The sequence below is a fragment of the Vidua chalybeata genome, chromosome 7 (assembly GCF_026979565.1).
Source record: "Vidua chalybeata isolate OUT-0048 chromosome 7, bVidCha1 merged haplotype, whole genome shotgun sequence".
NCBI lineage: Eukaryota > Metazoa > Chordata > Aves > Passeriformes > Viduidae > Vidua > Vidua chalybeata.
In genome coordinates this window covers 23,199,048-23,211,901 of record NC_071536.1, presented here as the reverse complement: position 1 = coordinate 23,211,901, position 12,854 = coordinate 23,199,048, and the positions used below count along the sequence as shown (strand labels likewise).

At 60.3% G+C, this 12,854-nt stretch overlaps 2 protein-coding genes across 3 annotated transcripts; one reads left to right on the top strand and one right to left on the bottom strand.

Annotated features, from left to right (window-relative positions):
• Positions 1-54: 54 nt before the first annotated feature.
• GMPPA (GDP-mannose pyrophosphorylase A) lies at positions 55-4,820 on the top strand. Its single transcript, XM_053948315.1, has 12 exons — positions 55-181; positions 250-347; positions 435-538; positions 925-1,117; positions 1,285-1,344; positions 1,494-1,624; positions 2,354-2,488; positions 2,660-2,757; positions 2,879-2,925; positions 3,023-3,115; positions 3,207-3,375; positions 3,464-4,820. Exons 1-12 carry the CDS (start codon positions 139-141, stop codon positions 3,562-3,564), a joined length of 1,272 nt encoding a protein of 423 aa, XP_053804290.1. The 5' UTR covers positions 55-138; the 3' UTR covers positions 3,565-4,820.
• A 681-nt stretch (positions 4,821-5,501) lies between these two features.
• On the bottom strand, positions 5,502-10,450 carry LOC128790739 (rac GTPase-activating protein 1-like). Of its 2 annotated transcripts, none has more exons than XM_053947781.1 (16): positions 10,268-10,450; positions 9,927-10,129; positions 9,708-9,844; positions 9,423-9,501; positions 9,181-9,234; positions 8,487-8,564; positions 8,011-8,131; positions 7,595-7,785; positions 7,229-7,390; positions 6,997-7,092; positions 6,724-6,925; positions 6,541-6,646; positions 6,262-6,394; positions 6,085-6,187; positions 5,860-5,977; positions 5,502-5,785 (listed from the first exon to the last, which is right to left on the bottom strand). In XM_053947781.1, the coding sequence occupies exons 1-16, from the start codon at positions 10,350-10,352 to the stop codon at positions 5,734-5,736; spliced, it is 1,920 nt and encodes a 639-aa protein (XP_053803756.1). In that variant the 5' UTR covers positions 10,353-10,450; the 3' UTR covers positions 5,502-5,733. The 2 variants fall into 2 exon arrangements, with proteins under 2 accessions (XP_053803756.1, XP_053803757.1); XM_053947782.1 differs by having other exon boundaries at positions 7,595-7,755.
• Positions 10,451-12,854: the final 2,404 nt, after the last annotated feature.

The following is a 12,854-nucleotide window of genomic DNA, read 5'->3' as shown; positions in this document are numbered from 1 at the left end:
GCCGGCAGCAGGGCCCGGCGCGGCGCTGACGTGTCACAGCCACGTGCGCGGAAGTGGCGGCGGGGCCGGGCCGGGCTGCGGGGCTCGGTTGCGGAGCCGGGGCTCGGTGCGGAGCCGCCGGAGCGGAGCCGAGCCGCGATGCCGCTCAAGGCCGTCATCCTCATCGGGGGCCCGCAGAAGGGTAAGTGCGCCGGGCCCGCGGGGTGTCCCGCCGGCGAAGTGCCCGGCCGACCCCGCTCTGCTCCACAGGGACCCGGTTCCGGCCGCTGTCCTTCGAGGTGCCTAAGCCGCTCTTCCCCGTGGCCGGAGTGCCCATGGTGCAGCACCACATCGAGGCCTGCGCCAAGGTACGGGAGGCCGGGGGCTGGGGCCGTGGAGACAAGGGAGAAGTGCCATTCCTTTCCTTTCTGATCCCTTCCTCCGTCCCTCCCCAGGTGCCCGGCATGAAGGAGATCCTGCTGATGGGTTTCTACCAGCCCAACGAGGCCCTCAGCCGCTTTCTCGTTTCGGCGCAGCAGGAGTTCAAGGTTCCCATCAGGTGGGCAGGATCTCTCTCACTCCTAGGGCACACACAGTGGCACAGCCTGGCTCAGCCCCTCACCTGCCTGCCCCGGCCTGGCAGCCCCCCAGTCAGCACTCTGGCATTGGGCAGGTGGGCTCTGTGGCACCGTGGATGGGCACAGCCTGGTTCCCCCATTAGTTCCACCACTTTGCCTTGGCCCCTGCCCTGGATGGTTCCTGCTTCAGAGATGCCTCTCTAGCACAGCTCTAAGCTGCCACAGCTTTCTTCTGTGCAATACCTGCATGAAACCCATCAATGAATGGCAGGATTATGTCTCTCCAGTCCTTCCCAATCCTGCTGCTGGTTGGTGCCACTAGATATTTGCTTCCCTAAGCCCTCCCTTTTTCCTGCTTGGCTTGTAGGTATCTGCAGGAGTACGCAGCCCTGGGCACAGGTGGTGGCATCTATCACTTCCGAGACCAGATCCTGTCAGGTGGTGCTGAGGCCTTCTTTGTCCTCAACGCAGACGTGTGCTCAGAGTTCCCCTTACAGGAGATGCTGGAGTTTCGGCAGCAGCATGGGGACATGCACAGCTTTGTCATTCTGGGTACCACAGTGAGTGGCAGTGCTGGGGAGCAGAAGAGCTGCAGTGCTCTGCCATGGGTTTAGAAGCCAGCAGCTCCTGTGGTGGGTGGGTCCCAGACTGTGAGGTCCGGGTTTCATCTGCTCTGCTTCCCTGTGCCTACTGTTCCAGCATTGCTAACGCTCTCCTTGTTTCTTAGGCCAACAGGACACAGGCACTGAATTATGGCTGTATCGTGGCAAATGCGGGCACACAGGAGGTACTGGAGGGCCTTGGGGAGTCGAGCACAGTGTGGGTGGCAGGTGCTGTGTCACCTGCGTGGGTCTGTGGTCCCAGTGTGTCACAGAGGGTGTGGTGCTGGATGGAGGGGCTGCACCCTGGGATTCATATCTCTTCCCTCGCCTCCAGGTTCAGCACTATGTGGAGAAGCCTAGCACGTTTGTCAGTGAGATCATTAACTGTGGCATCTACCTCTTCACACCTGCCATCTTCCAGCACATTGGTGAGGTGTTCCAGAGGAACCAACAGGAGCTAGCACTGTGAGTGCCTCACTCTGCTCTGTGTCCCTCCCACCCCCCTGCTTCCTGGGGCTGCAGCAGCACGCTCATCCTCCATACTTTCTCTATCTTTTCTCCTCCTCTGCCATCACTCACTTGTTTCCTGGTCCTGCACCAGCTGTCCTTACCTTGGGTAAGTCTCCCTCTGTGTCTGCACTTGCTGCTCTCTGGGCTGGATTGATCCTAGTGGTAATGCATGCTCTCCCTCCCTTCTCCAGGCTGCTGTTTCCTCTGCTCTGCTCCTGGTCAGCTTGAGACTTTCCCTCTCCCTTTTTCTCTTCCCACCCATTCTCATTCAGCTCTGGACAAGAGGCTGAGCAAGCCTTTCACCTGGGAATGCTCTCCTCCCCTCTCCAGCTCTTTGTACCAGCCAGCCTGTCACCTCATATCTCTGCCACCACCCAAGTTAAAATCCAGCTGTGCAGGCTCTGGACTGGGGACAGGATCATACACCCACCTGGACTTGGTGGGGCTCTTGCACCATCAACTTCTGGCTGAGAGCTTATTTTGGCTGTTCCTCTGCTGCTCTGGGGCTCAGTGGGGCTGTCCCAGCCTAGCCTGACAGGTGGCACTCTCCCCACTTTCAGGGAGAAGTGCATGGCTAGGTATCTGGGATTGTCAGAGTCCCTGAATTTGGGGAGGGTAGGTCTGCTGGGGTCCTTGGATGAGGCCATGGCTGGGGTGGGTATCTAACAAGACTCTTGCTTTCAGAGAGGAAAGTTCCAATGGCTGGCAGCGTGCAGAAGTGATCCGGCTAGAGCAGGATGTTTTCACGGCCCTGGCTGGGAGTGGCAAACTGTATGTCTACAAAACTGATGGCTTCTGGAGCCAGATCAAGTCAGCTGGGTAAGTGCTGGAGCTGGTGTAGCAGGAGCATCAAGTGATCTGTGTCATGGCTGGGAGTGCAGGGTGCTCAGGCAGAGCCCTGGGGGTGGGTGGGTGGTGCTGATTTTGGATCCTCCTCTGCCCTGGTAGTGCCAGAGTGACAATAACAATCTTCTGCTTTTCCTCCTCCAGCTCTGCTATCTATGCCAGCCGCCTTTACCTGAACCAGTACAGCAAAAGCCACCCAGAGAGACTGGCCCAGAACAAACCTGGAGGCCCTGTCATCCGAGGTACCATTCTGACACACTAACACTTTTGGGGCTGCCTAGGGAAGCAGTGGGACCTCCCTTTATCTGAGAGGCAGGTGCTCCTGTGGGTTGCCTCCCCTGAATCCTCTGCCTTGTGTTGCAGGGAATGTGTACATCCACCCAACAGCCTCCATCGACAGCACTGCAGTGGTGAGTGCAGGCTGGGGGGGCCCTGGGGCAGGGACATGCTCAGGGGTGCCGAGGGCATCATTGTCCTTGTCCTCATCACCTGCCTCTGTCCTCACAGCTGGGCCCCAACGTCTCCATTGGGGAGGGTGTGACAGTGGGCGCTGGTGTGCGCGTGCGAGAGTCCATCGTCCTGCATGGCGCCTCACTCCATGTAAGTGGGGTTTGCCTGAGGGAGTAGGTGTCGACCCCCCCCCTCAGCAGGGAAGCAGCAGCACCCTGCATTCCCCTCTCCTTCACCCCAGGACCACACCTGTGTCCTCAATACCATTGTGGGCTGGGACAGCACGATTGGGCGCTGGGCCCGGGTTGAAGGAACGCCCAGTGACCCTAACCCCAACGATCCCTATGCCAAGATCGACAGCGAGACCCTTTTCCGGGATGGGCGCCTCACACCATCCATCACAATCCTGGGTACGTTGCTGCTGTATGGAATCACCCTGGGCCTGCTCACCGAGGCAGCTTGTCCCCTCCAGCTAAACCCTTTGCGTTCCCCTCCCAGGCTGCAGTGTCACCATTCCGGCTGAGGTTGTTATTCTCAACTCCATTGTCCTTCCTCACAAGGAGCTGAGCCGAAGCTACAAAAACCAGATTATCCTGTGAGTCATGGGCAGCACCAGCTCCCTGCTGTGTCCCACAACAAGAGCCTGCACTGAGGCCTCACATCCTGGGAGGTTCTCAGCACCCCCAGAGGGGTAGGTGCAGGCCAGGAGCCCTGCAAGTGCCTGACTACTGCTCCGGACAGACATTAAAGCTGATGAGCATCAGCCTTGCATGCTGCTTCTCTTGCAGCCCAGGGACCAGCCCTGGGCCAGGGTGAAGGCTTTGGGGACAGTAGTGACCCTGGTACAAGCCTGTGTGCATATGCAGGGAGCACTTGCTGCGTGCAGGGTCTTGGGTCCAACTTGTGTTTCTCCACCAAAGGGCACTACCAGCACCACCTTGCCACTCCTACCCTGCACTATTTGCTGTCTGCAACTCCCTGGAAGGTCTTGGCCCATCTCCAAGACCTGGAGGCTTTGAATATGCCTGTCATGTGTAGGCAGCTCACCCCACAGGAACAGACTGAGGCTCTTGATTTCAGCATGATTGCAACAGCTTGAGCTGGGCTCCTGCCTACTGCTGGGAAAACAGCAGTGCCAGGCTGTCCTAAGGGCACTGGCACACACAAGGGCTGGGTCGGACTAGTGGCCTGCTGGCCCTGGAGGGAGCTGCAAGAACACCCCTTCCCCCAGTACCACCTCTGCTCCCTGGGCTCAGTGCGAGCCAGGAGAGCTGCCAGCCCTACCAAGCCTGCTCTTGTCAGGTTGAGACCTGTGCCTACTGCCTAGGCAGGGCTCAGAGTGAGGGCAGCAAGCCCCTGCTACCGTGGTGGGCCAACAGCCTCCTTCACACCAGCATGGCTGGAGCGTGTGGGGGGCTCACTGCATATTTCCGCTTGTCACCAGCCACAGCCACTGGGCACCAGAGCAATCAGCATATTGATTGTGTGCAAGTGGCAGAGATTTAACACCTCACTTTATGTCAAAAACCTGATTTCATGGAAGGCAGTTTCCTCCTGAGCCTGGCATAGATTGTCCACAGTAACCAATGCTGCCCTTTATCCTTTTACCTCCCTGGTTTTGAACTCTGTGCTAAAGTCCTGCACTCCACCAAGGGCCCCATCATGCCTCTCATTTTCAGCAAGGCACTGCATTAGGTATTCTCCATCCATCCAGTACCATCCCAGTTTGATGGTTTTGGAGTAAATCCTTGCTCCTAGCCCTGTGCCTTCCTGTGCCAGTTCTTCTGTGGTCCTGGGCAGGGATTAGCTGTTCCCTAGCTTTAAACACATTAAACTCCTTCAGTTTTGCCTCTGCCTTGGATGTGTTAATTTCCTTGCCCTCTGGGCTGGGGAAAACTGAGCCAAAGTACTTGCTTTCAGGATTGCACATGAATTTTCTCTCATGTGCCCCATCTGGTCTGGCTTTTAGTAGGGACAAAGGTTTATTGGCTGCTTGATGTGGCACAGGGGCAGTTCTTATCTCTGTTGTGTAATGCCTCTTTTCCCTAAACTCCCTCTGCACTGGTTGCCCCTTCTGCAGAGTTATCTGGGGGACAAGCCCTGCCTGGGACATTACTCCATTACAGCATGATCCTGCTTCCCCCTCTCAGAGGGAAAGAGCTGTACATCCCAGCCCTGCTTGGGCTTTGTGCACCTCTAGCGCTGCCTGAGCTGGAGGGGAGGAAGGAGTTAAAAAGGCCTCCACTGAGGTGCCAGGAAGTCTGGAAACACTTTAAGGTTGTTCTGCCCTGAGCAGCAACAGCTCCAATTACTTGAGGCCAACATCTGGGCTCAGAGAGGGGCCTCCCACATCCGGGACTCCAGAGCAGAAGAATAGGGCTTCAGCTCGGGTGGGAGGAGGCTCTGCCTGCCCTCCCAAAGCAGAGGTTCTGTGGAGCATTGCTCAGCTCTTGTCTGCTGCACAGCCAGGCTCCAGTGAGCCCCAACCCCTGACAGCAGCAGGGCAGGACAGAGCAGCCACAGCCAGGTGTGTTTTGCTGCAAACATTTAATACAAACCTGATTCAAAGTAAAAGCACTAGTGTAGTGTCCCTGCCACCACAGCTGGACAGAGCCAGCTCTGCTCCCCTGTCCCCAGAAAGGCATCCCAGGGAAGCAGAGCAGAGCTTTGAGGTCGGCATTGTTACCCCACAGGCAGCTGCCTGGTCCTGCAGTCTTTGCTCCTCCTCCAGTGCCAGCTCCGTGTCCCGAGGGAGCCACTGCTGCAGGCTACACAGGAGAAGGGAAGAACCGGCCCACCTTCCTCGGGGTTGGCCCCTGCCTGCGTGGGGAGAGATGAGTCAAGGGTACAAAGCGAGCTCCCCTGGGCCCCCACCCACGCCCGACAGCACTCACGGGGGCCGGGTGGCCGTGCCCACGCAGCTCCTCAGGGTGCTGGGGAGGCAGCAGGTACCAGCTGGGCTCAGCTGGCCTTGCTTGGGCTCCAGAGAGGCAATGGGCTGGAAGAACGGTTCTGCAGGACAGATTAGGGACAGCTATCTCACCCCAGCCATGGACAACCAGGACCCTTCAAGGAAGCTGAAGGCCTCGGTGGGTGGGGGCTGGGGCTCCTGTGCTCACCACATTCACGTCCCAGGGCTGGCATTGGCACCAGGTTCTCCTGCTCTGTCTCCACAAAGCCTCTCCAGAAGCTGGGTGGCAGTGAAAGGAGACGAGCCACCACCTGGGCAGAGAGAGGTGTAGGATGGGGACACTGGCAGTGCCTAGGGTACACCCCACACCTCAGGGACCCCTCACCTTGCACTGCCGAGGCGTGTCCTCCATGATGGCGAGCGGTGTGGGGTTGGCTGTGCTGTGTCCCACCAGCGTAGGGCCAAACACACGGGACAGGTTGAGCACATCCATCTTGCAGTCAGGGCTGTGTGACACCCTGCAAGGGGGGACAGAGGGCATGAGCATGCTGCCCAGCCCAGGGGCTCCTCATCTGCAGCTTCCCCCCTCTAGGGCACAAAGCCTGGGTGAGGGGCAGAGAGATGGGGAGATGGGGACAGACCCGTGCCAGGATGAGCCACTCACCTGAGCAGGTGCAGCATGAGGAAGGCCAGGGTATCCCTGTTGGCTGGGGGCAGCTTGCTCACCACATGGCACAGGGCTGTGTTACTAGCAGCATCATCGGGGATGTCTGTGGCAGTGCCAGGGAGCAGTGTTAGAGGAGAAGCAGTCCCTTCCCCCTCCCTCACCTTGGGACCCCCTGCTCACCAGCAGCCCTCAGGAAGGCAGGGTGGAGGCTGAAGGTGACCAGTGGTTCCTTGAGTCCCCGCAGAAAATCCTTGAGCACCCCACACACCACATGGATGTCAGTCACACTGCTGAGGGCAGGCAGCGTGCCCCCAGCCCGCAGCAGCTTCCGCTTCCACTCCCGCACCAGCTGCTCTGCGCCTGGCACCCGGTACAGCCCTGTCTGGGGCACAGGAAAAAGGGCTCAGCCCCTGGGAACCACAGCATTGCCACCTTCACCATCCTGGCCCCTACCTCTGTCAAGCCTCGTGTCTCCACCTCGGTCACACACTGCACCACCAGTGCGGGCACCAGGGGCGGCGTGGATGGCGCGAAGTCAGCCAGCATGCCCTGGGGAGAACAATACCAACCTGCGCTGTGCCCACCACCCAGCCCTGTAGCCAGGGTGGGCAGAGGCTCAGCATCTAGGGCCAAGCCTCATGAGGACATGGAGAGGCCCCCCAAGCACTGCCGTGCCCCCCCTCACCTCACGGGGCCAGGCGTGGTGATGAGGCCTGGGTGTGCAGAGGCTGGGGCACTGCTCCCGACACTTGGTGTGTAGCAGCAGCTGGCACTGGCAGCACTTGGTGGCAGTCTTCCCAAAGCGGATGCGGGAACCACAGACATGACATGGTTCAGGGCGGATCACCTGGAGAGGGGGAACAGGATCAGGACCCCCCTTCTTGCAGATACCCAGTAACACTCCTTTATCTTCTCCCAGCCAGGTCCCACTGTCTCCATCCATCCCCCTTGCAGGCAGAGCTATGGGGTTGGGGAATGAAGGACAGCCTTGCCCCCCACCACATAACTCTCTCCCCTGCCCACCTCCCCAGAGAGAGGTTGGGTTACGCACCGTTTTGGAGGTGAACTTGTGCTGGACTGGTGGGAGACTCTGTGGAGGTGAGGGGAGGGGGGCTGGTGCTGGCTGTCCCACTGAGCTGCCCTCAGTGTGGCTCTCCTGCCCCACAGCAGGGCAGCCCAGATTTTCACTGGTGCCCCAAACCATGGTCAGCTCTGCAGAGGGAGTAGGCCGTGGAGGGAGACCTGAAAGGCAAGCCATTCCATCTACCAGCTAGGATGTGAGGAGGCTTCCCACCTCCCAGGGAGTCTCTGCACAAGACAGTGGCATTTGGCATGTCCAGATGGTCCCAGTACCTCTATGGTGGGGACAAGCATCCCCCAACAGATCCCCTCCTTCCCCTGTGACAGCAGCACCTTGAGGCTGGTCCCATACCACCCATCAAACCCCTTCTCAGCCCTTCCTGTGACCTGCATGTGTGGAGACACGATGTCCCTGGCGAGAGCGGCGTTGAGGCACCAGAACGGCAGGTGGGAGGCTGTCAGCAGGGCCTGGGACCTCAGTAGGAGGGGGCATAGAGGGGACACTCATCTGTCAAAATGGGAGACCAGTAAGATATGTAACTGCAGCCCCACAGCTCTCCAGCATCTCCCACATGATCTCTGGTCCACCTGATCCCCATCCCTGTGGTCCTGCACAGCCAGGGATACTGCCACCATGGGTACAGGGGGATGTAGGCTTCAGGGCAGTGGTCCAGCATAGCCAGGGATGCTGTCCCCACTGGGACCAAGGTGATACCAGCTGAAGGACACAGGCACCCAGAGGAGGCAGCTAAGCACTGTCCCCACAGCATCCACAGGACTGAGGGCTGCAGCATTGCCTTCTGGCACTGGGAAAAGCCATGCACCTCATTCCCTGCCCAGGGCATGCTGGGGTCTCTACTCACAGCATTATGGGGTACCACAGAAGAACGGTGCCGCTTTGCCATCACCACAGGGCCAACCTGAGGGGCCAGGGACACACGCTGGAAACAGAAGACAGTGTGAAGAGCAGGCAGAAACACCCCCCCTCCCTGACATTTCCCCACTCCCCAGAGTACCCAAGCCAAGTGGCCTCAGCCCAACAAAAAGTCCCAGTCCCACCCTACTCCCCAAGCACTTCAGGCCCCACACCAGGCATCACGGGGACTCAGGCTTCCCCACCAGGTCAGAGCAAGCCCTGGGGCTGGGGAAACCAGGTCAGGCCTGCAATGCAGAGGTGCGAGCAGAGTGGGGTGCAGGATGCCCGCACATGGTGATGAATTATTGAGGAGCCCAGCTGGGCTACGGTAGAGCATAATGGAGTTTCTATTGATCGTGGGAGGTTTGCCGAGAGACGAGGCTCCCAGCACAGCATCAGTAAATTAAATTCCCTGCCAGGCTCCTTGCAGCCTCCTGTACTGGGATGGAGAAGTATCTGGGTGTCCTCGCCTTGCATGGCACAGGGCCAGCATCCCAGCCTAGAATCTGTGTGGGCAGAGGGACCCAAAGGGCACATTGAAGGAGTGTGATCAGAGCTGGGTGATCCCCACCCACACAGAGGCACAGACAGAACCTCAACACCAGCCCCCAAAACTGCCACATCCCAGCATTTCCTCGTACCTGCCTGTCCGGAGCTTTGCGCTTCAGGGTCCGCACCACCGTCATATCAACATCCTGAAAGACAGCAGGGAGTCTGAGGCTGCATCAGGCCAGGGGCATCCCCAGCACTCATTTCCAGCTCTGATAGCAGCCCACCCCTAACCGTGGATATACAAAGGGGTTGTGCCATTGCAGAAGTGGGGGCAAAACTACCACCTCACTATTGGGGTAAACCCTGAGACTCGCAGCCGAACGCTTCTTACCACATCATCCTCAGTGCGGTCATAGCTGATATCTGAGTGGGACAGGAGGGACTGACACGACTCGTCCACTGCAGATGACCTGTAGAATGAGCTCAGCTGGAGCAATTGCCCCCTCAGCCTACTTGTGCAGCTACTCCTGGGAACCCACAGCTGATGCCTCTGCAGAGCCCAGGCACCTGCTTGCCCAGCCAGCCTCTCAAGCCCAGCAGTGATGAGGGGGAGAGGGGCACAGCTGACCCCAGGGCTGCCTGAGGGGTTGGGGTGAGGACCACCACCCCTGCTCACCTCCTGATGGGTGCCAAGGCTGCCCCAAGGTGCCGGCCAGCCAGGGCACTGAGAACAGAGCACTGCTCTCTGCTCAGTGCCTCGTTGCCCCATGGTTCCCGCATCAGCAACTCAAGGACCAGCTGAAGTTTTCGCTCCTGCAAGCGAAACGGTGGTGGTGAGCAGGCGGAGGGTCCCGCAGCCAGCCCCACAGGGTACTCCTGCGGCCGGCCCCCTGACCTGCTTCTCCAGCTCAGCCTCTGCCCGGTGCCGCTTCTTCATCTCCACCTCCACTTGGTTTCGGGCGTGCTTGAGTTTCACCTCCAGGGCTGCCCGCTCGGCCTCCACACGGGCCAGCTGCTCGCGGGCACGACGCCCATCCTGCTCCAGCCGGCAGCATCTCTGGCGCGTCGCCTCAAAGCACCGAGCGATCCGGATGTAGTCTGGGGACAACAGCAGTGGGTGGTCAGCCGGGACGGGGGGGGGCGGGGGGGGGGGCAGCCCCCAGCTTCCCCAGACCACGCCGGCGGCAGAGACGAGGGTGCCGGTGTGCCCCGGGCCGAAAGGTTACACACACCCACCTTCCTCCACGCTGCCGCCGAGCTCCAGGAGCTGCAGCCCCTGCTCCAGCTGGGCCAGGAGCCGCCCGCAACGCTGCCGCAGCATCCCGCCGCCCGGGAAGGGACGGGGCCGGGTCCCCGCAGCCAGGCACCCCCTTTCCACGTATCCACCCGCAGCTCCTGCCCCACGCTTTCCTCTGACCGCCGGGATACTCTGTGGAGCCTCAGGACGGCGCGGGCGAGGGGACGAGGGGCCCTCCCGGCCGGCCTATGTGGGCCGGGGGCCGGGGTGGAGCCGGTCCCGGCCCCGCCCCCGCCTCCCGCCGCCACCGGGGTCCGACCCGCCGCCCCGGTGGCTGCCGGTGCGGTGGAGCATTCCCGGGATCTTAGGGCGTGGGATGCCCCGGGGTGCGGGTGGCAGCACTGGCTGCAGGGGTGCGTTTGTGAGGGTTGCCTTCGGGGGCGGGGGATGCCCAGGCACTGGGTGTACCTGTTAAAAGCACGCAAGGGGTGCAGGGGCAGTGGGTGCGGGGTGCTCGGGGCGTGCAGGGGCATCGGGGGGACCAGCGGGCGTGGGAGCGCTGGGGTACAGTGATGCTGGAGGGGGCACCACTTTCCCACGCCCGCATCCCGGGGACGGCGCGGGTATGGCCGGAGGAGCCGATGTCCTTGTCCGCTGTCCCCCAGCGCTGTGTCCCGCATACCGAGCGGCGGGCGGGGCGGCGGGGATCCCCCGCGCCGAGTCTCCCGGCCTGCTCCGTGTCCTGCAGATGGAGCCACCTCCCCGCCGCAAAGCCCCGTCACTGCGCGCGTTGCCCGTACTCTGCCCCCGGGTCCCAAGCCCGGGGGGCGCCCAGGGCTGCCCCCGGCCCCGTGCCCCCTTCCTGCCGCATTCCCCCGGCCCTGGCGGCCCCGCTTTCTCGCAGGAGGGTCGGGGCAGGGTGCGGGGGGCGCCGGTGAAAGGCAGCTCCCCCTCCCCTGTGCCTGTCCCGACCTGCTACGAATACCGGGAATAGCAGCGGGGCTGGCGGCAGGGCTGGGCGTGCAAGTCCCTGCGCACACAGACACGCACACACACACACACACATACAAATACACATGAACAGCTCGCAGAATCTTCGCGGGTCTTCACACCTCCCTGGCTGACACTGACCTGGAGAAGCGGTTTTGCACTCTGTGGACACACAGCACCAGGTCCATCCCAACACCTCAGTGACTCTTGGGAGTGGCTGTGGGCTCAACAGGCTCCTCTCTCTGTGCCAGTCCCTCAGTCAGAGCCTAGATAGTGACAAGAAAAGGGTATGGGAGAGTACTATTACATGCCAAGGATGTGTCTCAGGCACTCAGTGAGACAATAGCCAGGATGTGTAAAATAACTATAGGGCTTGTGTCACTCCAAGGGCTGAACCTAATCAGCATTTGTGACTGACGTTGTGTGGTACTGGGGACACTGGCCAGGATACTGCCAGATGGGTGCTACTGCCTGGGCCCCAGACAGTGCCAAGACACAGTACCCCTTTGGGACAGAGACCATGGGGGCTGTGACAGGCTGGGAGCACCCTGGCAAGGCTTTGCTCCATCCTGTGCCAGACCATGGGGAACAGAGGGTGCTTCTCAGCAAAGCTCCTTCCTCCCAAGGTTGAATATGAGTCAGGTTTTGGAGCGACTTTAATTACTACTGGATCGATAGGCTCAGCATGGCCGAGCAAAATCCAATTGCAGCCCCGGGGGCCTGCCTGCTCAGCCCTCCCTGCCCACTCAGCCCTCCCTGCCTGCCTCTGGGGAGGAATGTGCTGCCTCTCTGTGGATGCTCCTCAATCCCACTCAATTCTGCCTCAAGCCCAGCACCCAGCCATGGGGGGTAAGACCCCATCCTGCATATGGAGCCAGCACCTGATTTGCTCAGCCCTAGCAGGGGACAAGCATTCCTGGAGCAGGGCAGCAGATGGAGATGTCCCAGCCTTGCCAGTGCTGCCCATGGGAGCACACACACAGCCCTGAACCCTTTTCCATACTGAATGCATGGAGCAGGTCTGTGGTCCTGGACCCACCTTGCACCCTCGGCACAAACCTGGGAACCCGCAGGAGGGCAGAGTGGCCTTGGCAACATGCAGGCATCCCCTCATGCCCAGGGATGGGTGGGGGGCACTTGCCACCCATCCTGTGTCCCTGTCACCACCTGCAACCACCTCCTAAGCCATCCTGGCTTGGCCAGGTACTGCATAAATAGCTGTTTGTGTCTCTACTCGGCCCCTGCGTGGGAAATAATATCGGCTGATGGAACATAATGCCCTGCTTCACATGTTCAATTTTATCATTTTCCGAGGCAGGCAATCTTCGTTTAAAGCTGAATGGGTTGGGGAATGTTAATGAAGCGCCGGCGCTGCTCTGCACCGCGCTTTATCTCTTCGAGAATAATTTGGGTGAGCTCGGAAATAGAGTTCCCAGTCCCAATTCAAGTGGCGGCAGCACCGCATGCCGATAAAAGTGTAATTCCTGGCCAGCGCGTGGCCCTGAATACATGACAATTTAACTCTTGGGGCCCCGCTGGGATATGCTGCCTGCAGCTGCCTGCTGCCTGCTTTGGGCCCCTCTGCCCTGTGTTCCC